Source organism: Grampus griseus (assembly GCF_964374135.1).
Source record: "Grampus griseus genome assembly, chromosome: 19".
Lineage (NCBI taxonomy): Eukaryota > Metazoa > Chordata > Mammalia > Artiodactyla > Delphinidae > Grampus > Grampus griseus.
This window is the reverse complement of record NC_139013.1, coordinates 37,552,826-37,575,190: the sequence shown is the minus strand read 5'-3', so window position 1 is coordinate 37,575,190 and position 22,365 is coordinate 37,552,826. Positions and strand designations below refer to the sequence as shown.

At 40.6% G+C, this 22,365-nt stretch overlaps 1 protein-coding gene across 1 annotated transcript in view; it reads left to right on the top strand.

Annotated features, from left to right (window-relative positions):
* The window catches only part of CDH11 (cadherin 11), a 144,981-nt gene extending 133,769 nt beyond the window's left edge, over positions 1-11,212 (top strand). Inside the window, exons 12-13 of the mRNA XM_082676114.1 lie at positions 7,247-7,498; positions 9,856-11,212. Of these exons, the coding sequence (XP_082532240.1) occupies positions 7,247-7,498; positions 9,856-10,352 (749 nt within the window). The 3' untranslated portion in view covers positions 10,353-11,212. The remainder of the gene's footprint in view (positions 1-7,246; positions 7,499-9,855) is intronic.
* The last annotated feature ends 11,153 nt before the right edge of the window (positions 11,213-22,365 follow it).

The window sequence follows — 22,365 nt, the reverse complement described above, 5'->3', positions numbered from 1 at the left end:
ATGCCTCATACACACATGCACATAGGCAATTATTCCACAGCGTTATTTGTTGCATTTTGTATTTTGCCGATCCCTCAGTGTCAAAGGTGTTATGTAAAAGATCATGATCCTCCCCCTTCCCCTGTAGTATGTAGCCCTTGATTTAGAGGGGAAACATTACAGCCATCAGAGTCTTGGATCAAACAATTTTCTGCATTAATATTTTAAGGCTAGTCTCATAGAATTTACCTCATTGTAGCATTTCCTTTATTCCAAAATATTGAGAAAATAATAGATTTCTTTTTGCCCCTTGCATGTTGGCTTGTTTCTGAAGGCATGTGTGTGTTTCTGGAAGTGCTATGGGAAGAGAGGTGTTGAATGAGTGCCCTTAATTCTTTGTAGGTCTCTCTGACATAAACATCTTAGGTTTCCAAGAGCAGCTCTTTTATCTGGGACCTGAGTCTATCTGGATTTAGCTATAGGCGGTGATGGTGTCCATCTAATTAACTAACCATGTTGGGGAAATTTGGTTAAAAAAAAAAAAGAACCAATGTAATTGGCATGCAATAATATCAGGATTCTAGGGTCTGCTGTGCACTGGGAAAAATATAGTGAAACCTAGAGGAGTTTGAATCCTAGTTTCGTTTGCATTTTCCATGTTATTGTGATCAATTGCTTCCTCCATTTCTTTTCATATAAAATAAAGGTAATTATACTTTATGCACATAATTTAAAAATTCTTTGGGATAAGGTAGGCGGAAGTAACAAGGAATAAGGTTTGCACATATTAGCAGCTCGATAAATGTTACTTAGTTGGATCTGACTCACCCTAAATAATGAGAAAAGAATAATGAGACAAAGAGATGATATTTACTGGGAACAAGATCCATAATATTGATACAGGCAGCGCTGATGGAGTTGGGTTCAAACGTACAAAGTGGGAGAAGATGGAGTCTGGAAATTGATGGCAAGCTAATCAGTAAAATCTGACTGTGTGGGAAAGCCAGATGGATGCTGAGATATAGTGAAAGAAACATCCTTCAACTGTTTATTCCTCTAACACACAAAATACTGCTAACCGAACAGTGATGAGTGAGCAAGGTTCTTGCCTTCAGGGAGGTTACTGTCTGATGGAGAGGACAGACATTCAAACAGTTACCGTAGACTGTGAAATGAAATATGAGCAGTGACTATGGGTAGATAGACGGCTCGTACGGTGTTCAGAAAGACAAGAAAAGATATATATGCAAGCTATTAAGTTCACCTTTAAGCATTAGTCATATCAGAAAATTAATGCTACAAACTTTAAAAATGTTATTTGAAATTTCTATTATTTCAGTCCCTCCCTCAGATTCAAGGTGGCAAATACTGGCGTCAAAAATTGAAATTAATTTTTCAAAAATCACATCTCTAAATGAGTATTAAAAAACCTAAATAATTACACTTTTCAATGATGTCTTTTGTAATTGTATAGCATGTGTACTTCTGAAATTATTAAACTTGAAACTCCACTGAGACTTTTGGGACACACTATATATATATATATATATATATATATATATATGTATGTATATATGTATATATATATATGTATTTTTTTTCATTATTCTTATACAGCTATTGCCACATTTCTAAGGAAAGTAGAGAGGACCCAGAAGAAAGTAATCAAATAATGATTATTCTACTAGTGACTGCATAACTGTCTTCAAGTGTGTGGAAGCTTTTAATGTGGTAGATAGATCTACTTTGTCGCTGAGGTTTGAGCGGAAAGGGTAGAGTGGGTAGATTTGGGTCAGAAGTGAATTAAATAAGAGCAAGGCTTAAGGCTTGGCCTAGATTCTCCATATTTTTTTTTTTTTTCTTTAACAGTCTCAAGAGATGGGCTCCAGTCTGATGCAGACAGCGCCTATCTTCACAGGCTGAAGTATCTCTGATCAAGTTGATCAGTGGGGGAATTTTTAGCTTTGGAACAGAGAGGGACAGAGGAAAAGAAGTGGTAAGGAAGAGCATCTTAAGATGCTCTTTAGGAAAACTACTGGGGCAACATTCTCTCACCTTAGGCCAAGCCTCTCTCCTGACATCATGGTGAGAGTAGAAAGTACTAATCCTTTGCTTCAGTGATTCCTCTTTTCAGGTTGTTAATATGCAGGGGCTATGCCCATATACTGCCCATTTTGCCCTGTTCCCATTATTTTTTTACCTAATATAAGGTTGGCACTCTGTGCAGCCTGTGTATCAAAGGCTGCTCCCCTATCATAATTTTCCCTTTTAATATCAGTTGTATATATTCCTCCCTTGTGTGACATCATCATCATAGCCCATACATTTGCATCTCTAAACTGGTACCATGGAGACATCATTATCAGGAACTTTTACATTTTGTTAGTGTAATGACAAAGTGTGCAGATAAAAACAGCATACGATTAGGAGTCCAGGTTGTAGCCATAAAAATTTGAAACCTGAATTTATTTTCCATTAATAGAAATACTACAATTTGTACATCACATATACTAGTAATTTATAGCCTCATTTACAAGTTTTTGCCTAAGTAGGGGTAAGAAAAAGGAACTGCTAACTGCTTCCATGTTTGTGGCCAGGGAGGAGAACATTGGGTGTCAGGATGAAACACCGAGGTGCTTGAAAAACATTTTCTTGGGCTTCCCTGGTGGTGCAGTGGTTGAGAGTCCGCCTGCCGATGCAGGGGACACGGGTTCGTGCCCTGGTCCGGGCAGATCCCACGTGCCGCGGAGCGGCTGGGCCCGTGAGCCATGGCCGCTGAGCCTGCACGTCCGGAGCCTGTGCTCCGCAGCGGGAGGGGCCACAACACTGAGAGGCCTGCGTACCGCAAAAAAAAAAAAAAAGAAAAACATTTTCTTACCATGGGAAATATATCACCCAGGATTGAAGAGCATGAACTATCTCCTGCCTCTGGATGATGAGCCCTTCTATGTAGGCAACTGCATTCAAAACTGCGATGACATTTCCAAGAATTCACTTTCCTCTCTTTGTCAATATGTTTCTCTTCCTCATTAGTCTACTGCACCAAGAGGAGAGCTTCCAGAATAGAATTAATATTTACTGAGCATCTCCAACAGCCTGGCACTATGCTAAGTACCTTTATGAATGGAATCAAATTTAACCCTAAAAATTATTAGCTTTCTGGATGAGAATACAGCAAATCAAGACATTTACCTAACATGTCTAAAAGTCAGGCAATTGATATGTAGAAGAGTCGAGATTCAAACCCAGGTCTGTCTGACGCCAAATACTGAGAGATTTGCTCTTTGCAAGCTTTATAAAGGAGAAGGGTCTGAGAAATCTCTTGATGGAAATTTAAAAATCCATACAACATTTGTCATTTTCTGCCTCATCTTATTAACCATGGAGCCAATTTGACACTTCCCTGAAAACGTGTCCTCACAGAAGCTCTTATTTTTTTCTTGGGTCACCGATAAACCTCAGAAATGTGTATGTCCGAAGTAAGGGGACCCTCTCAAAGAGAGATAGGGAGTAGCTGGCTAATTAAAATAATTTAGATGAGAGAATCTGTAGCCAAACATAAGATGCAAAATTGATTTCCTAGAGGGTTTTTTTATTACTGTGTGTTTCTTTTTCCGTTTGTTTTTCTAGAGTTGATTTTCATGGAGTCCCTGCCCATAGTGGCTCTTTTTGTTAGTAAAAGATCAGTGATCAGAGTGGACCACAAGAAAGACTATCAGAGAATATGGCACTGTCTCCTCTGATATGGCCCTCCCCCAGAAAAACTCATCCCTGCATTGGTGCTGGGGCCACTTAGATCTAGAGGGGGGATATTTTATGCATTCATGCCACAGCAACTACCTATGTACCACAGTAACCACCTAAGTGCCAAACTAGTCTGGTTAGACATGCTTCTTGTCTAACCATATCTACCCTTCACCAGTTCACCATCCCTGGAGGATCTCAATACTAGTGCTAGGTTTTCTGGTAGAATGATTCCTGAGCCCTCTGGAAGCACAGCCCAGAGGACAACCATGGGCTTTTATTATATTATTTGGTTCCAATAGCAACCCCATGAGGCATGCTTGATATCAACCAGTGTCCTCATTTTAAAGATGAATAAGTGAGGCTCTGACAGGACAAGTGACTCATTCTAAAGCATGGATTTAGAATATGCCCAGAAAGAGACCTTCACTCCATTTATTTTCCACCTCTCAAACTAATCTTAAAATCCATATGTGAAACATGTTTGACTAGAAGACACTTTTTAAAAGTTCTCGAGAGTCTACTGATGAATCACTCAGCGACAGTAAATGGTTCAGTCAGCAGGGTACTTTGATGAGCTTTCATTTCATAGTTAGTGTGTCTGAGAGGACTCAGCTGTTCAGAATGTGAAACATCTTGAATTCGCAGGCTGGTGTCCTGCTCAGAAACATGTTTTCCATTAGTGTGTGATTTTCAATTACCTTCATGTGTAAGCCAGCCTGCTATGATCCGGAGGTACAGTCTTGCATGGATGGCACATTGAAAAATAGATTTTAAATTATGGCTTCCACGGGTTTAAAAAAATAAAAACACTCAGGTCACATTCCCTCCAAACTACACCATGGGTAACAGGGTGGAACCCAATAGATAAACTAAGTGAATGCCCTCTTGGGGATGTCATTTGTATCAGAGAGGTATATTTGACTGAGCAATTAATTTGCTTTTCTTCGTAAATTTTTCATATTCATTTTTATTTACGATGGCATTTGTGACATTTCAGAGCATTAAAATGTGGTAGATATTTTAACTTTTTTTTTTTTTTTTGCGGTACGCAGGCCTCTCACTGTTGTGGCCTCTCCCGCTGCGGAGCACAGGCTCCGGACGCGCAGGCTCAGTGGTCATGGCTCACGGGCCTAGCCGCTCTGCAGCATGTGGGATCTTCCCGGACCGGGGCACGAACCCGTGTCCCCTGCATCGGCAGGCGGACTCTCAACCACTGCGCCACCAGGGAAGCCCCGATATTTTAACATTTCATTTGTGAAAATCTTACTTGAATTCAAAAGAAATTTGTGAGATGGAAAAAATAACATTTGAATTAATTATGTAGATATGTAAATTTTTTGTATTTGTTAAGCATACAACAATGTTATAGCCTAGAATAGGAAAGAACAGTCAGGAAACTGAATATTAACATTCTATTTGACCAGCTTATTATTATTTTTTCATGATTTTTCATAGTACATATAATTTTCCTCCAGTGGTAAGAGCAATATACACCAATCACACAAACTTCAGAAAATACAGAAATGAGGGCTAGCTGTTCTGCCCTGTTTTTATTGAGAGATTGGCAGCAAAGGGCAGAGGATCCGTCATTAATAAGTCTTGCCAGGGGCTTCCCAGGTGGCGCAGTGGTTGAGAGTCCGCCTGCCGATGCAGGGGACACAGGCTCGTGCCCTGGTCCGGGAAGATCCCACATGCCACAGAGCGGCTAGGCCCGTAAGCCATGGCCGCTGAGCCTGCGCGTCCGGAGCCTGTGCTCCACAACGGGAGAGGCCACAACAGTGAGAGGTCCGCGTACCGGAAAAAAAAAAAAAAAAAGTCTTGCCAAAAGCCAGCAGGTACACACACCTTACCTTCTGCAATACTCAGAATATCTGCTCAGTCCTAAATGAGACTGAATCTGCCATTTGTATGTATTTTTTATCTCACACAGAATATATTACATTTCCTTTAACCTAAAATATATGAATTCAATTTTTAGATTCTAAGATAATTTTTCTTACCACAAGAGCTAATTCATGGTCCTGTCAATCCATTTAAAGCATGCTGGCTATTGGGCCCTCATGTTGGTCATAACATTCTTATTGCTATAAATTACTGATTCCTAACTCACACAAAAACATGTGTGCCATATTGAGGATGTGTGTGTGTGGATGTGTGTGTGTATAATTTGATGGAGTATATTCAAAACTTCCACAGTTTTATAATAGCGATGTTTTCCAAATGCAGAGCATATGGCCTAGAAAAATTCTTTATGGCTGGTAGAGATATGCAGAAAACACGATGAGGAAGCATTTGGAGGAATAGGTTACAAACAATTGGGAAATACATGAAAACCAACATCTGGAACTTGGGTGAAACTTTTCCCAGAACAAGGTTACGACATTTGTTCAACAAATATTTATTGAATGTCTGCTCTGTGTCCAGCACTGGAGAGACTGAGATGAATCAGATAAAAGCCCCTATTGTCTAGAAGTTCACAGTCTAGGAGAGACCCAAGTAGTTATGCCACCAAATAATGACAGAAGAGTGGGAGGCTGATTTCTGTAGGAACGCAGTGGGATTGGTCACAAAGGAGAAGAGGGGAGAGGTCTAGAAACGGCTCCCAGAAAGTGACTTTTGGATTCAGTTTTGAGGCTTGAGAAGCTGACTTGTAATGATCAAAGGAACGGCTTTTGGGGGCATTAAAGCAAAGGGTCAAAGCCAAGGTGTACAAAGAGTGTAGTGTGCTGGGGAACAGACACGAGTTCTGCACAGCAGGCTGAACTGGGGCGTCTGGAAAGGGGCGGGCATGAGCCTAGAAGGCAAGGTAAAATCTAGATCAGAGAACTATCTGGTGATCCACCATGTAGATGTGGGCTGTGTTGTGTGAGCAGCAGAGAAAACGTCATCTTTTTAAGCAGGAATGACAGGTTTAACTGGGTGGCTGAATTTCAGAGAAACTGTAAACCTGCTGCTGGGTTTATAAAATATTTCCACTTTAAAGACAATATTTTCCTTTAGGACTTATAAGTGGGTTCATAGTTTGGGCAAGATTTGAGGGTAGATTAGAAATCTCTCAAAAAAGTAACAAAAACTGGCGAAAGGCTTGTCACAAAGTAGAGAAAGTACAAACTTGAAAAAGAAGGGTTTTGTGTGTTTTTTCTCACACTCGCCTATATATTTAATTTTATCGTATATTAACATTGAAGCCCATACTTCCTTGTATTTGAGGAAAGCGACAACACCCAAACAGAAAATGGTGTGGTTACCCGGCCACTGAAGGCATTCATATCGACGAAATAAAAAAGAGCTGATTTCTGCGTTTCATTTCGAGATGGGACAAAACTCAGGGATCCTTTTCATGCCAAATGACTGTGGCTTCTATAGATGTCTAGATTAAAGAACAAGTGGGGAGGATTCAGATTGCAGCCCTGGGGTGAGAAGAGCAGATTCAGATCAGCCAAGCTGAATGCAAAGATGTGAAGTCTGTGATTCCGTGGTCTTGCTCTGCGAGTACACCTTGTCTCCCCTCTTCCAACAGATAACACCGCAGGGGTGTACGCCCGGCGCGGAGGGTTCAGTCGGCAGAAGCAGGATTTGTACCTCCTGCCCATTGTGATCAGTGATGGTGGAATCCCTCCCATGAGTAGCACCAACACCCTCACCATCAAGGTCTGTGGGTGTGATGTGAACGGGGCACTGCTGTCCTGCAACGCAGAGGCCTACATCCTGAACGCCGGCCTGAGCACTGGGGCGCTGATCGCCATCCTTGCCTGCATCGTCATTCTCCTGGGTAAGGGACCTCCCAGGTTACCTGTAGGAAGGGCCTTTCAACCAGATGCCCATCCTTGAAACACATATATTTCTCAAGTTACCGGGAATTGTGCTATATGCCGTGGAGGCAATTTGAGACAAAAAAGAGGGGATGCCTGCCTGCTCATGTATTTTAGGGTATGGTGGGGGAACAGGCAACTTAACAAGCATTAGAGCCGAGTTGGGGGTGGTTGTGATGAGCAAATGCCAGGCATCACAGGACTGCATAACAGAAGACATCTGGGGGCATCAGCAGGGGACGGGGTTGAACATCAGAGATTTTTCAGGAGAGGAATTTAGGCAAAGACCTAGTATATGAACAATGGTGAGCCTTACAAGAGGAATGAGAAGAGTTAGAGGTAGAAAGAATAATCGTGATGTCAAAGACGGTCTATGAAGGACTCAAGGAACTGGATGAAGACTGGCCTGGCTGAAGCTGGATCTGGGCTCCTCCTCTAGATGTCATATGTAATATCTGGGTGCATGCATCAGCTCATGGGGAGCCCAGAGCAGCTTTTCCTGCACTTGCCTGCTGAGTTAGGTGCCCCTCTTCTGCACATAGTCCCATCTGTGGTTTACTCTGTAACAGCAGGAATGTGCTGATGCAGGTAGCATCTACCAGTGCCGGGCCTCAGGAAGATTAGATCAGTCGTCCCAAAGTCTCAGAACTCGTGTATGACAAAAAAATCAGGATTCAAATCTAAGTATGTCTGACATCAAATTTATACTTGTTCCATGATGGTTAGTTCTTCACTGAATGAATTAATGTGTCCCTGATACATAGGGAAGAGCCAGCAAGTTTAGTTCAACCAATATTTCATGAGTATTTTCTGGGTACCAGGCCCTGTGTTCAGCCCTGGGGGATAAAGAGAAGAATCATACAAGATCTCAGTGATCAAAAAGTTCATAGTCTATTGAGGAAAATAGGCATGAGCAGATAAATTTCAGAGGCACATGGTGAGCACCATGATAGAGACACGAACCTAAGGCAGTGGGAGCACAAGAGTAGAAAGTACCTGACATTGACTGGGAAGGTCAGAGACAACTTCCTGGAGGATGTAACATACTTATCAGATGCTGAAAGAGCTTTCCAGCTGGGGAAAGGGGCTGGGATGGATGGATAGTCCTAGCAGAGGGAGCAGAAAACAGAAAAGCTCTAAGTTCATAATCTAGTGGTGGAGGCAGATGTGTGAACAGTGTGACACGTGTCACGGTGATGGCCAGGTGGGTACATAGAGTGGATACCAATAGCCCTGTCTGGTATCAGAATGGCATATCAGGAAGGATTTTTGTGATGAAAGATAAAGAGTCAGCCAAGCAAAGAAAGTGAAAAAGAATGAGCCTGGTGAGGGTGCTGTTACAGAAGGCACAGGGGAAAGACACTGCCTGCTGAGCACTGGAAGCCGTTCACAGTCTGGTCCAGTGCAGACCCTCATCCCTGCATCTCAGAGTGATGGTGGACCCAGAGGGGCTCTCAAGTCACTTGCCAAATTCAGCCACAAACACTTTCTTCAGTCTTGCTGAGTGTGTGGGCGAGTGTTCCAATGGAACATTGTGGGGAGGTGGGGGGGTTGATAGGGAATGAAACAGTGTCAGAGCTTTCCTTATAAGCAACTCTGCTTATTCATCCTAGATGCCCTGAGTTTAGTGGAATCCCCTCTCCCAGGGAAGAGACAGTTACAGTGGTTTCATCTGGAGTTTCAGCTGACGCTGTTTCCCTGTATTCAAATAGAGAAGATTTGTCGTTTGTCTCTTGGGGGTCTTTATAAACTACCCCTCTTCTATACAGTGGTCTGAAGAGAGTCTAGCCATGCTTATGATAAGATTTCTTATAAAGGTAGAGTAAGGTCAATGCTGACCCCACCTCAGAACTCTGGGCAGGGGCTCAGCACCTCCTGTAGAAAGTTAGGACCTCAAGTCTCTGAATGTCCTCATTTGTAAACTTTGGAGAGGCAGCTGTCTTCCTTTGCAAAAAGAAACAGGCATAACCCACTTTTAAGAGGCTGCAGAGGGACACATTTAGAATCTTCCTAATTCTTCTGAAGATGACTTCTAAATAATGTTGGATTCATTTGTAAAAACTCAAAATAGTTCCAACTTGCCAGTTTGTTTGGATATAATATTTTCCTGGAAGCATTTTGCAAATGAAGAGCCAGGTGTAGGGCAACTTTGCACATCTTTGGGGATTCCAGGTAAAGCTCTCATTTCATAGACTGGTCCCAGTTCTGAAGCATGTGTACACCATGCTTTAAGGTAAGCAGAGTTTCCCTGGGAAAAGAACCCAGAAGACTGGGCTTAACCTATGCTTCCTTTCTTTTTCTTTTTTTTCCCCTGTAGTCATCGTAGTGTTGTTTGTGACACTGAGAAGGCAAAAGAAAGAACCACTCATTGTCTTCGAGGAAGAAGATGTCCGTGAGAACATCATTACCTATGATGATGAGGGGGGTGGGGAAGAAGACACAGAAGCCTTTGATATTGCCACCCTCCAGAACCCTGATGGTATCAATGGATTTATCCCTCGCAAAGACATAAAACCTGAATATCAGTACATGCCTAGACCTGGGCTCCGGCCAGCACCCAACAGTGTGGATGTGGATGACTTCATCAACACGAGAATACAGGAGGCGGATAATGACCCAACCGCCCCTCCTTATGACTCCATCCAGATCTATGGTTACGAAGGCAGGGGCTCTGTGGCCGGGTCCCTGAGTTCCTTAGAGTCGGCCACCACAGATTCAGACTTGGACTATGACTACCTGCAGAACTGGGGACCTCGATTTAAGAAACTAGCGGACTTGTACGGTTCCAAAGACACTTTTGATGACGACTCTTAACGAAAACGATACAAATTTGGCCTTAAGAACTGTGTCTGGTGTTCTGAAGAATCTAGAAGATATGTAAACAGGTATTTTTTTAAAACAAGGAAAGGCTCATTTAAAACAAGCAAAGTTTTACAGAGAGGATACATTTAATAAAACTGCAAGGACATCAAAGTGGTAAATACTGTGAAGTACCTTTTCTCACAAAAAGGCAAATATTGAAGTTTATCAACTTGGCTAGAGGAAAACCACTTGGCATACAAAATATTTAAGAGAAGGGGAAGTCTAACGGTGAACTCACAATGAAGGGAAATTGTTTATGTGTTATGAACATCTAAGTCTTTTTTTCTTCTTTTTTTTTTAAATTTGTCAAAGAAGCTTCCACAAAATTAGAAAGGACAACAGTTCTGAGCTGTAATTTCGCCTTAAACTATGGACACTCTATATGTAGTGCATTTTTAAACTTGAAATATATAATATTCAGCCAGCTTAAACCCATACAATGTATGTACAATACAATGTACAATTATGTCTCGAGTATCAATCTTGTTACTGCTGATTCTTGTAAATCTTTTTGCTTCTACTTTCATCTTAAACTAATACGTGCCAGATATAACTGTCTTGTTTCAGTGAGAGGCGCCCTATTTCTATGTCATTTTTAATGTATCTATTTGTACAATTTTAAAGTTCTTATTTTAGTATACATACAAATATCAGTATTCTGACATGTAAGAAATGTTACGGCATCACACTTATATTTTATGAACATTGTACTGTTGCTTTAATATGAGCTTCAATATAAGAAGCAACCTTTGAAATAAAAAAACGATTCTTTTTTAATTCTGGGTTTGATTCTTAACATTGAAAAAAATTATTTCTAATGACCCATTTATAATTCTAATTTAAGATATTTGTGATCTTTTAATAACTCTATTTATGATCTGTTGTAGTCTGCTGCTTTTATTGTTTATTTAAAATCAAATATGTTTTACAAATGTTTTTTCAGACAAGATTCTGTAGCATTGTTTAAAGCTCTTTTGTACATTCTCGGTGTTAGCTTCCTGACTTCTCTTCACACGCATCTTCTATAAAAGAAGGATGCTAAAGATCTAGGTCAGTCTATGATTTTGCAATACTTGTTATATAATATGCGTTTATCTTGTGTATCAGTAATTTGATGGTTATGAGAAACGAGTCCATGAGGGAATGAAACTATCAGAACTCTGAAGTTCAAGATGGAGATTTTATGCCCCATACCGAGCATTTGAGGGTTGGCGGGGTGAAGAGTCAAAAATATACATTTGCCACGTGTAGTTATCAGATCAGACCTCCAATGTTATTCTATTCTTCCTTACTTTGATCTTGCCAGGCTATCATAATGACCCTGCCAGCTGAAACTGCTTATTTTTCCTTTTATAATTTTAACTCCTCTTAAAACAATGTGGCATTCTAAAGTTTGATCAAAGAAAGAGCAATTCATTTCCAAACCTTGTTTTAAAATATGCTTTGGGCCATAAGCTCAGAATGAGGACAGGGACCATGGTGGCTTCTGAGGGTCAATGCCATTTGATCTGTGAGTATGCCTGCAGTCTCCTGCAGTCCCATCTTGCTGCCTGGGGGTTGGGACTTCTGTGAAGGACACTTCACCTGCTCCGTAGGGCCAAAGGTCAAAACATAGCAATACTCGGGGAGAGGACACACAGGTTATGCTATGCTGTAAGTGCTTTTCCTCTTTCCCTTAGACAGAGGGCACACGCTTTCTCTATGATTGCAAATAATTTTTAGATTATCTTCTTTTTTTTTTTAACTTTATTGTGGGAGTTTGTTTCAAGCAATTTCTTGATATCCTGCTACATCCTATTTTTATGACTCAGTCAAAATGCATACAAAGAGAAATGTTTTGATGAAGTGCTCACTTCCATATTCCTTTGCATTTAAATCAAATTGTCTGAACACTTCAACGGAATAAATTCTGTGGACAATGTCACCTTGGAATCTTTCATTTCAGTGAAGGATTGCACACTCTCAAGACTTCCGTAATTGCAGGTTTTGTTCATTTTTTATATGTTTTTTGTAATCCAAAGAATATTTTGCTAGATTTGCACAGATCTCCAGTTGAATTTGAAGTGAAGAAATAACTCAAAAGGAAAATGAATAGCACTGGGCCTTCTCTGGTGGCGCAGTGACTAAGAATTTGCCTGCCAATGCAAGGGACACAGGTTCAAGCCCTGGTCCGGGAAGATCCCACATGCTGTGGAGCAACTAAGCCTGTGAGCCACAATTACTGAAGCCTGCGCGCCTAGAGCCCGTGCTCCGCAACAAGAGAAGCCACCACAATGAGAAGCCCGCACACCGCAAGTAAGAGTAGCCCCCGCTCGCCGCAGCTAGAGAAAGCCCGCATGCAGCAACGAAGACCCAACGCAGCCAAAAATAAATTAATTAAAAAAAGAAAATGAATAGCACTTAAACAAGTATACAGCTGTAAGTAAACCTGTCACCGTGGATGATCCTTTTTTCTAGGAATGTATTTGGATTAGATTTGACAACTACAGTTTCACATTTTTTATGTTTAATTTTTTTTTTTAAAAAAAAGGCTGTCTACTTTTCAATAGTTAAAAATACTTGTTTTTCTTTTTATCTTCTCTTTTTTACTTTAAGCCTCTATTGTTTGTAGAAGAACCCTCTTAGAAGCTTGGGAATAAAACGTCTTTCCCAACTAGTGGAGTCCTTTTTTCATTTGGAACATATTACCTTAAAAGCAATCTTAGTTTAAGTGGTCCTTCCTTATTTCAATATAAAGTAATCACTGCTTTATGACATGGATTCAGCTAAAGAAAGGACTCTGCTTTGTTATTCTTGTCCTTCAGTAGTAGGTATTGTTTCAGTCATCATTCATTCACTCATCAAAATCTTATTTTGTAGACCCTGTGCTAGTTTCTCAAGCTTGCAGAATGAATCTTGCTTCCTGATGTGTTTCAGGCTTTCCAACCCTTTCCAAAATATCTATCCTTTTGCCTTGTAATCAGCTATTTACCTCTATGCTCACCCACCTCCCCAGACAATGCATCAGGCTATTTCCTCTCCTTCAGAGTTGAGGGAAGAAAATAAATAAAAGACATAATAGGATATGGTGAGATGTTAACTGTGAATGGAGGGTACGCCAATCATGGCTTTTCTGGACAGATCTTGTGTTTAGCTAAGCTGCATTTTATATGCCACTGTTCCTGGCATGATGGAGAAAATAAGAGAGCAGATTATCTATATCACTTGGAGAACTCATTAAAAAGTACACATTCAAGTTGCCCAGAGAGTATAACCCTGTGTATAGGGTGACACCTGGTCAATAGTATTTGAAATTGCTCCTGGGTAATTATGCAACATCCTTCACCTCTTTTTGAGAGCCTCTGTAGGACAATGGGGGGTGAGTTGGGACCTCTGAGCAGAAGAGTGGACAAATCTAGCTGCCAGGCAGTGTGGCGGACAGATTAGGAGCATATAAACCTAGAGGCATGTCAGGAGGGTTATTATGAATGTCAAAATGTGATAGAAGTATCCAAAAATAATTCAGTAAATTGGTGATGGAAAAGAGGCAAGGCTTTGCTGTTTCTCCACTGCCACCAGCCTGGTCTAACCCATCATCATCTCTGACCTGAAGGACGAACACAGCCTCTTAGCTGATCTGCTCCCAACTTCTCCACAAAGAAGCCAGAGGGATATGAACTCCCAACTCAGACCACATGACTCCATAACTTAAACCCCTTCACTGGCTTCCCAAAATCTTAAATATATGTCAGTTCCCTTACTTTATTGCTTTACATGATCAGCACCCTGCAAATCTCTCCAACTTCATCTTACTCCATTCTCCTATCAGTGCACTGTGATCCAACCACCTTGGCCACCTTTTAGTTCCTCATACAGACAAAATGTGCCCCCTTTTCCATCTAAAGTAGCTCACTCTCTGTTGGTTTCCTTTGTATCAGTTACAACTCTGTAAACTTATTTTACTTACTGGCTTTTCCTGTATCTGTGAGTCTGACCACCCCACCAGAATGCAAGCCCCAAGAGGGGAGAGATCTTGTCTTCTTGTATTCCCAGTTCTTTGCATTTTGTCTGAAACATATCAGTCAATACTTGAATGAGGGGCTTCCCAGGTGGTCCAGTGGTAAAGAATCTGCCTTCCAATGCAGGGGACGCGGGTTCGATCCCTGGTCAGGGAACTAAGATCCCACACGCCACAGGGCAACTAAGCCCACATGCCACAACTATTGAGCTCGCACGCCTCTATAAGAGAGCCCGCATGTCGCAAACTACAGAGCCCACAAGCTGTGGAGCCTGCGTGCCACAACTAGAGAAAGAAAAGCTGCATGCTACAACTGGAGAGAAGCCCACGTGCTGCAACAAAAGATCCCGTGTTCCTCAACGAAGATACCCCATGCCGCAACTAAGACCCAATGCACCCAAAATAAATAAGGAAAATAAATAAATATTTTTTAAAAATACTTGAATGAATGACGGTACACTGATAAGGCAGACTGATCAAGATTTGATGACTGATTAGAGAATGCCAGTGAGACACTAAGCTTCCTTACTTGAGAAATTGTGCTTTTGGTATCTGGGATTGTAAATCCAAAAGGAAAAGTGGTTTAGGGGGAAAGAAGTTGAATTAAGTTTGGGTTGGAGTTGTAAATTAGAGATGCTTGTGTGGCAGCTAGGTGGAACTAGGTAATCAGAAACATGGATTTGCCACTTAGCTCACTACAGAAGTAGGGCTGGGCATGTGGAGTAAGGGTCGTCAGGTGGTGAAGTCTCAGGAGTGACTATTTCTAACTGGGTTTCACTGCTCTCTCCCAACTTTAAAGGAGTACTTTGATGGTAAAGTAAGTCCCTCTGGTGTTGAAGAGTAATGCTGACTTTAGTTTTATTAATAAGGATAATTAGTAAGCATAAACCTTATCGTTATATGTCAAACACTTTGAAAAATAAGAAGGGAGTATTAATTAATGCACTAATTCTTTTCTTCAATTAATGAGGCTTTTTTTGAGCCTGTACTGTGTGGGAGAACATGTACTAGATACGACACTGACCTCATTCCTATGAGAAGACAAAGTATGTGCTACAATCCCCATCTTACTAGACCAGAGAGGCTAAGTGTCTCTCCAACACATACACAGGAGGTGATTGTCAAAGCTGGATGGGAATAGATCTCGTTTCTCCCACCTTGATCAAGGGTTTTATCCTTTAAGCTTGAAGAGCTAACCGCGATGACTATTCCTCATAATCAGTGACTTAGCTCAAGCTTGGCAGTAAGAACTTGGGATGGACGCTCCTTCAAGCTGCCATTCACCACAGAGCTGGACAATAGGATCTAGTCACACCTCTGAATGCCCAGCCTGCCTTCCAAGTCCAAAGTGATAGATGAGGCAGGACTGTGAATTCTTTTTGCTGGGGTTTGCAGTCTTTCTATAGTATGTTGCAAATCAAATATAAAAGAAACTGGTTAGGCATGTCATAGCTCTTTATAATATGTCTCACAGGGAAGTTTGATATTCCATCCTCTTCATTGCACTAAAATTGTGTGAGGGGAAAAATGTCAGTCTGGAGACTTTGTCAGGCCCCAGTAGACTGGGAGTAAGAACTGAATTTTCATCTTGCAATCTAACTCAGCTAATGATTTTTATGATCATAAAAGGGCCTACTGTCTTCATAAAAGGGCCTTCTTCATTCAAGGTGTTTTAATACATTTTTACATGTGATTTTATAGCTCTTGCCACTTTAATCAGCTGATCGCCGGCACATGGTCATCTGTCACAGGCTCACAGAGGCAACACTAGTCTAAGGCTCAAACTTCATGAACCTCAAATCTTCAGCTCAAGAGTAAAAGCAATATACTACTCCTTGTTGGGTGTGGCATTCATTGCATCACTGTGTGTAAAGCCTGGCTCCAACACTTACTAGCTGTGTGACTTTGGCCAGGTACCTTGACCTCTCTGAACTTCATTTTCCACAAACATGCAATGCAAATAACATGGCCAGTGGTGGTAAAGAATAAATGAGCTCATGTTTCTAGAGCCACTAACAGTTCCTAGAACAGGGCAAACCCTTAAAATAAGGTAGTAATTATACTATTAGTGTCAATATCCTTTTCCCAATCCCAGGTTGCAGAACAATGTAAGGGAAGAATTTCATTTCCTTATGCCTCCCTTTTCCTCTTCAAAATCAATTCACTCTCTCATCTCTCTGTCCTGAGCCAACAATAGAACATAGCTTGGCACACCATAGTTTAGGACAGGCATAGAACTGATTAAGTTTCCTACCAGCAAAAAAAAAAAAAAAATTTTTTTAAATAAGGCTAATTACCTGATGAACGAATTCGCCTGTTTGACTACAATGGATAGCAATGATATTGGCAAAGCGCCAGGTAAAATAGGTTTTAAATGTTCCATTAGAAGACAATAAATAAATTCACATGATTATGAATTATATTTAATTGGGTAGAAACTGTGTATCAAGTGATACATGGAATTTGGATGAGCTTGTCAAGAACTGCACAAACTTACATTTAATACGGGGAATTTCATATTTGATATATTTTTGCCCATTTGTTCAAAAAATGGGACTCCTTTTTAATAGACATAACTCTGAAAATATTTAGATTTGAAGACATATAATTTCATTAGCATACTTTTTTTAAAAATGACCATCCTGATGAGTTTAGTTTAACCACAATTTTTACTTCATTTAGCACTCAGGAAATTGGAAATTATTTTATGCTACAGTAATTTTCTTCCTCCTTTTCTTCCCAAACACTAACTGGGATGTGAATGAAACAGTAGTGCTTGGAAACATAATTTTCAAATTACTTTCTCTTATAAATCAGTAAAGAGGTGTTCACTTTGATGATGGTGACCTAGCAAACTAGATCAGTGGGGCACCCACCTTTTCTTTTTTTTCTCTTTGGATTACTAGCACAGAATAGGTTCTGAGTAAATATTTGGGGCAGAAATATAGGGATGAATGGGTAAAGGAAAATAAATCCTTCACTTTATGGTCTAGGTATTATAGCATTTTAAAACTACTGGAAAGGTATATGTGAGAATTCCTCTGGGTATCTTCCCTCACTCCCCGCCCCCATGTTTTGATAGTACCATTATAATGCTTTGGATTTAGATTTGCCATGACTGGATATTCACCCAACACATAGATCACATTGGGCCTGGATGCACTGAGCAGATCGGTGAAGTGCCATCTGATAATCTATGTGACTTACTAGCCCTGGAAAGTTCACTTAGTGTCTGTGGGTCTCATGGCCTTTATACAGTGGAGATATCTAATCTCTGTCTGGCATTCCTCTAAGAACTCTAGGAAAGATGGACCTAGAATAGGAAAATAATTAAATGTATAATTGTAGCACAAATGAATGACTTTATTGTTGTTTTTGCTGTTATTTGGGCTGTTTCCTACCATAAACCAGATATTTCTAGCATCTGCAAGAGGTAACTTCAGATCCAAAAGTGAAGACAAGGGAGATTAGGCTTCTCTTTTGAAGACTTTGATCCAATTGCGTCAGAGCAGGCTTTAAAATGCTTAGAAGAGATGGCTATTGCATTTTGCCATGTAAGGACTGTGGCCCCAGGGGTTCTCCCAGACGCCTCTCAACTTTGCTGCAGATACTCAAGTCCCTTATATAAAATGGCATAGTATTTGCTTATAACCTAAGCACAACCTCCTGTCTACTTTAAATCATTTCCTGGGGGATTGGTTCAAGATGGCGGAGTAGAAGGACGTGCTCTCACTCCCTCTTGCGAGAACACCAGAATCACAACTAACTGCTGAACAATCATCGACAGGAAGACACTGGAACTCACCAAAAAAGATACTCCACATCCAAAGACAAAGGAGAAGCCACAGTGAGACGGTAGGAGGGGTGCAATCACAATAAAATCAAATCCAATAACTGCTGGGTGGGTGACTCACAAACTGGAGAACACTTATACCACAGAAGTCCACCCACTGGAGAGAAGGTTCTGAGCCCCACATCAGGCTTCCCAACCTGGGGGTCTGGCAATGGGAGGAGGAATTCCTAGAGAATCAGACTTTGAAGGCTAGTGGGATTTGATTGCAGGACTTCGACAGGGCTGGGGGAAACCGAGACTCCACTCTTGGAGGGCACACACAAAGTAGTGTGCACATCAGGACCCAGGGGAAGGAGCAGTGACCCCAGAGGAGACTGAACCAAACCTATCTGCTAGTGTTGGAGGGTCTCCTGCAGAGGTGGGGGGTGGCTCTGTCTCACCATGAGGACAAGGACACTGGCAGCAGAAGCTCTGGGAAGTACTCCTTGGCATGAGCCCTCCCAAAGTCCGCCATTAGCCCCAGCAAAGAGCCCGGATAGGCTCCAGTATTGGGTTGCCTCAGGCCAAACAACCAACAGGGAGGGAATCTAGCCCCACCCATCAGCAGACAAGTGGATTAAAGTTTTACTGAGCTCTGCCTCCGCAGAGCAACAGTCAGCTCTACCCACCACCCGTCACTGCCATCAGAAAACCTGCACAAGCCTCTCACATAGCCTCATCCACCAGAGGGCAGACAGCAGAAGCAAGAACTACAGTCCTGCAGCCTGTGGAACAAAATCCACACTCACAGAAAGACAGACAAGACGAAAAGGCAGAGGGCTATGTACCAGGTGAAGGAACAAGACACAACCCCAGAAAAGCAACTAAATGAAGTGGAGATAGGCAAAATTCCACAAAAAGAAATCAGAATAATGATGATCCATGAACTCGGAAAAAGAATGGAGACAAAGACGGAGAAGATGCAAGAAATGTTTAAGAAAGACCTAGAAGAACAAACAAACAGAGATGAACAATACAATAACTGAAATGAAAACTACACTAGAAGGAATCAATAGCAGAATAACTGAGGCAAAAGAACGGATAAGTGATCTGGAAGACAGAATGGTGGAATTCACTGCTGCAGAACAGAATAAAGAAAAAAGAATGAAAAGAAATGAAGACAGACTAAGAGACCTCTGGGACAACATTAAATGCAACAACATTCTCATTATAGGGGTCCCAGAAAGAGAAGAGAAAGAGAAAGGACCTGAGAAAATATTTAAAGAGATTCTGGTAGAAAACTTCCCTAACATGGGAAAGGAAATAGCCATCCAAGTACAGGAAGTTCAGCGAGTCCCAGGCAGGATAAACACAAGGAGAAATATGCTGAGACACATAGTAATCAAATTGGCAAAAATTAAAGACAAAGAAAAATTATTGAAAGCAGCAAGGGAAAACTGACAAATAACATACAAGGGAACTCCCATAAGGTTAACAGCTGATTTCTCAGCAGAAACTCTACAAGACAGAAGGGAGTGGCATGATATATTTAAAGTGATGAAAGGGAAGAACCTACAACCAAGATTACTCTACCTGTCAAAGATCTCATTCAGATTTGATGGAGAAATCAAAAGCTTTACAGACAAGCAAAAGCTAAGAGAATTCAGCACCACCAAACCAACTCTACAACAAATACTAAAGGTACTTCTTTAAGTGGGAAACACAAGACAAGGAAAGGACCTACAAAAACAAACCCAAAACGATTAAGAAAATGGTCATAGGAACATACATATTGATAATTACCTTAAACATGAATGGATTAAATGCTCCAGCCAAAAGACACAGGCTTGCTGAATGGATACAAAAACGAGACCCATATATATGCTGCTACAAGAGACCCAGTTCAGACCTAGGGACACATACAGACTGAAAGTAAGGGGATGGAAAAAGATATTCCATGCAAATGGAAATCAAAAGAAAGCTGGAGTAGCAATACTCATATCAGATAAAATAGACTTAAGGGCTTCCCTGGTGGCGCAGTGGTTGAGAGTCCGCTTGCCAATGCAGGGGACACGAGTTCGTGTCCTGGTCCGGGAAGATCCCATGTGCTGCAGAGCGGCTGGGCCTGTGAGCCATGGCCGCTGGGCCTGCCCGTCCAGAGCCTGTGCTCTGCAACAAGAGAGGCCACAACAGTGAGAGGCCCACATACCGCAAAAAAAAAAAAAAAAGACTTTAAAATAAAGAATGCTACAACAGACCAGGAAGGACACTACATAATGATCAAGGGATCAATCCAAGAAGAAGATATAACAATTATAAATATATATGCACCCAACATAGGATCACCTCAATACATAAGGCAACTGCTAACAGCTATAAAAGTGGAACTCAACAGTAACACAATAATAGTGGGGGACTTTAACACCTCACTTATACCAATGGACAGATCATCCAGACAGAAAATTAATAAGGAAACACAAGCTTTAATTGACACAATAGACCAGAGAGATTTAATTGATATTTATAGGACATTCCATCCAAAAACAGCAGATTACACTTTCTTCTCAAGTGCACACAGAACATGCTCCAGTATAGATCATATCTTAGGTCACAAATCAAGCCTCAGTAAATTTAAGAAAATTGAAATCATATCAAGCATCTTTTCTGACCACAATGCTATGAAATTAGAAATCAATTACAGGGAAAAAAATGTAAAAAACACAAACAAATGGAGGCTAAACAATATGTTACTAAATAACAAATAGATCATTGATGAAATCAAAGAGGAAATAAAAAATACTTAGAGACAAATTAAAATGAAAATACAACGATCCAAAACCTATGGGATGCAGCAAAAGCAGTTCCAAGAGGGAAGTTTATAGCTATACAAGCCTACCTCAAGAAACAACAAACATCTTAAATAAACAATCTAACCTTACACCTAAAGGAACTAGAGAAAGAAGAACAAACAAAACTCAAAGTGAGCAGAAGGAAAGAAATCATAAAGATCAGAGCAGAAATAAATGAAACAGAAACAAAGAATAGTAAAGGTCAATAAAACTAAAAGCTGGTTCTTTGAGAAGATAAACAAAATTGATAAACCATTAGCCAATCTCATCAAGAAAAAGAGGGAGAGGACTCAAATCAATACAATTAGGTATGAAAAAGAAGTTACAACAGATACCTCAAAAATACAAAGCATCCTAAGAGACTACTACAAGCAACTCTATGCCAGTAAGATGGACAACCTGGAAGAAATGGACAAATTCTTAGAAACGTATAACTTTCCAAGACTGAACCAGGAAGAAACAGAAAATATGAACAGACCAATCTCATGTAATGAAATTGAAACTGTGATTAAAAATCTTCCAACAAACAAAAGTCCAGGACCAGATGATTTCACAGGTGAATTCTATCAAACATTTAGAGAAGAGTTAACACCCATCCTTCCCAAACTCTTCCAAAAAATTGCAGAGGAAGGAACACTTCAAAACTCATTCTAGGAGGCCACCATCACCCTGATATCAAAACCAGACAAACATACTACAAAAAAAGAAAATTACAGACCAATATCACTGATGAATATAGATGCAAAAATCCTCAACAAAATACTAGCAAACAGAATCCAACAACACATTAAAAGGATCATACACCATGATCAAGTGGGATTTATCCCAGGGATTCAAGGATTCTTCAATTTACGCAAATCAATCAACGTGATACACCATATTAACAAATTGAAGAAGAAAACACATATGATCATCTCAATAGATGCAGAAAAAGCTTTTGACTAAATTCAACACCCACTTATAATAAAAACTCTCCAGAAAGTGGGCATAGAGGGAACCTACCTCAACATAATAAAGGCCATATATGACAAACCCACAGCAAACATCATTTTCAATGGTGACAAACTGAAAGCATTTCCTCTAAGATCAGGAACAAGACAAGGATGTCCACTCTCACCACTCTTATTCAACATAGTTTTGGAAGTCCTAGCCACGGCAATCAGAGAAGAAAAAGAAATAAGAGGAATACAAATTGGAAAAGAAGAAGTAAAACTGTCACTCTTTGTGGATGACATGATACTACACATAGAGAATCCTAAAGATGCAACCGGAAAACTACTAGAGCTAAACAATGAATTTGGTAAAGTTGCAGGATACAAAATTAATGCACAGAAATCTCTTGCATTC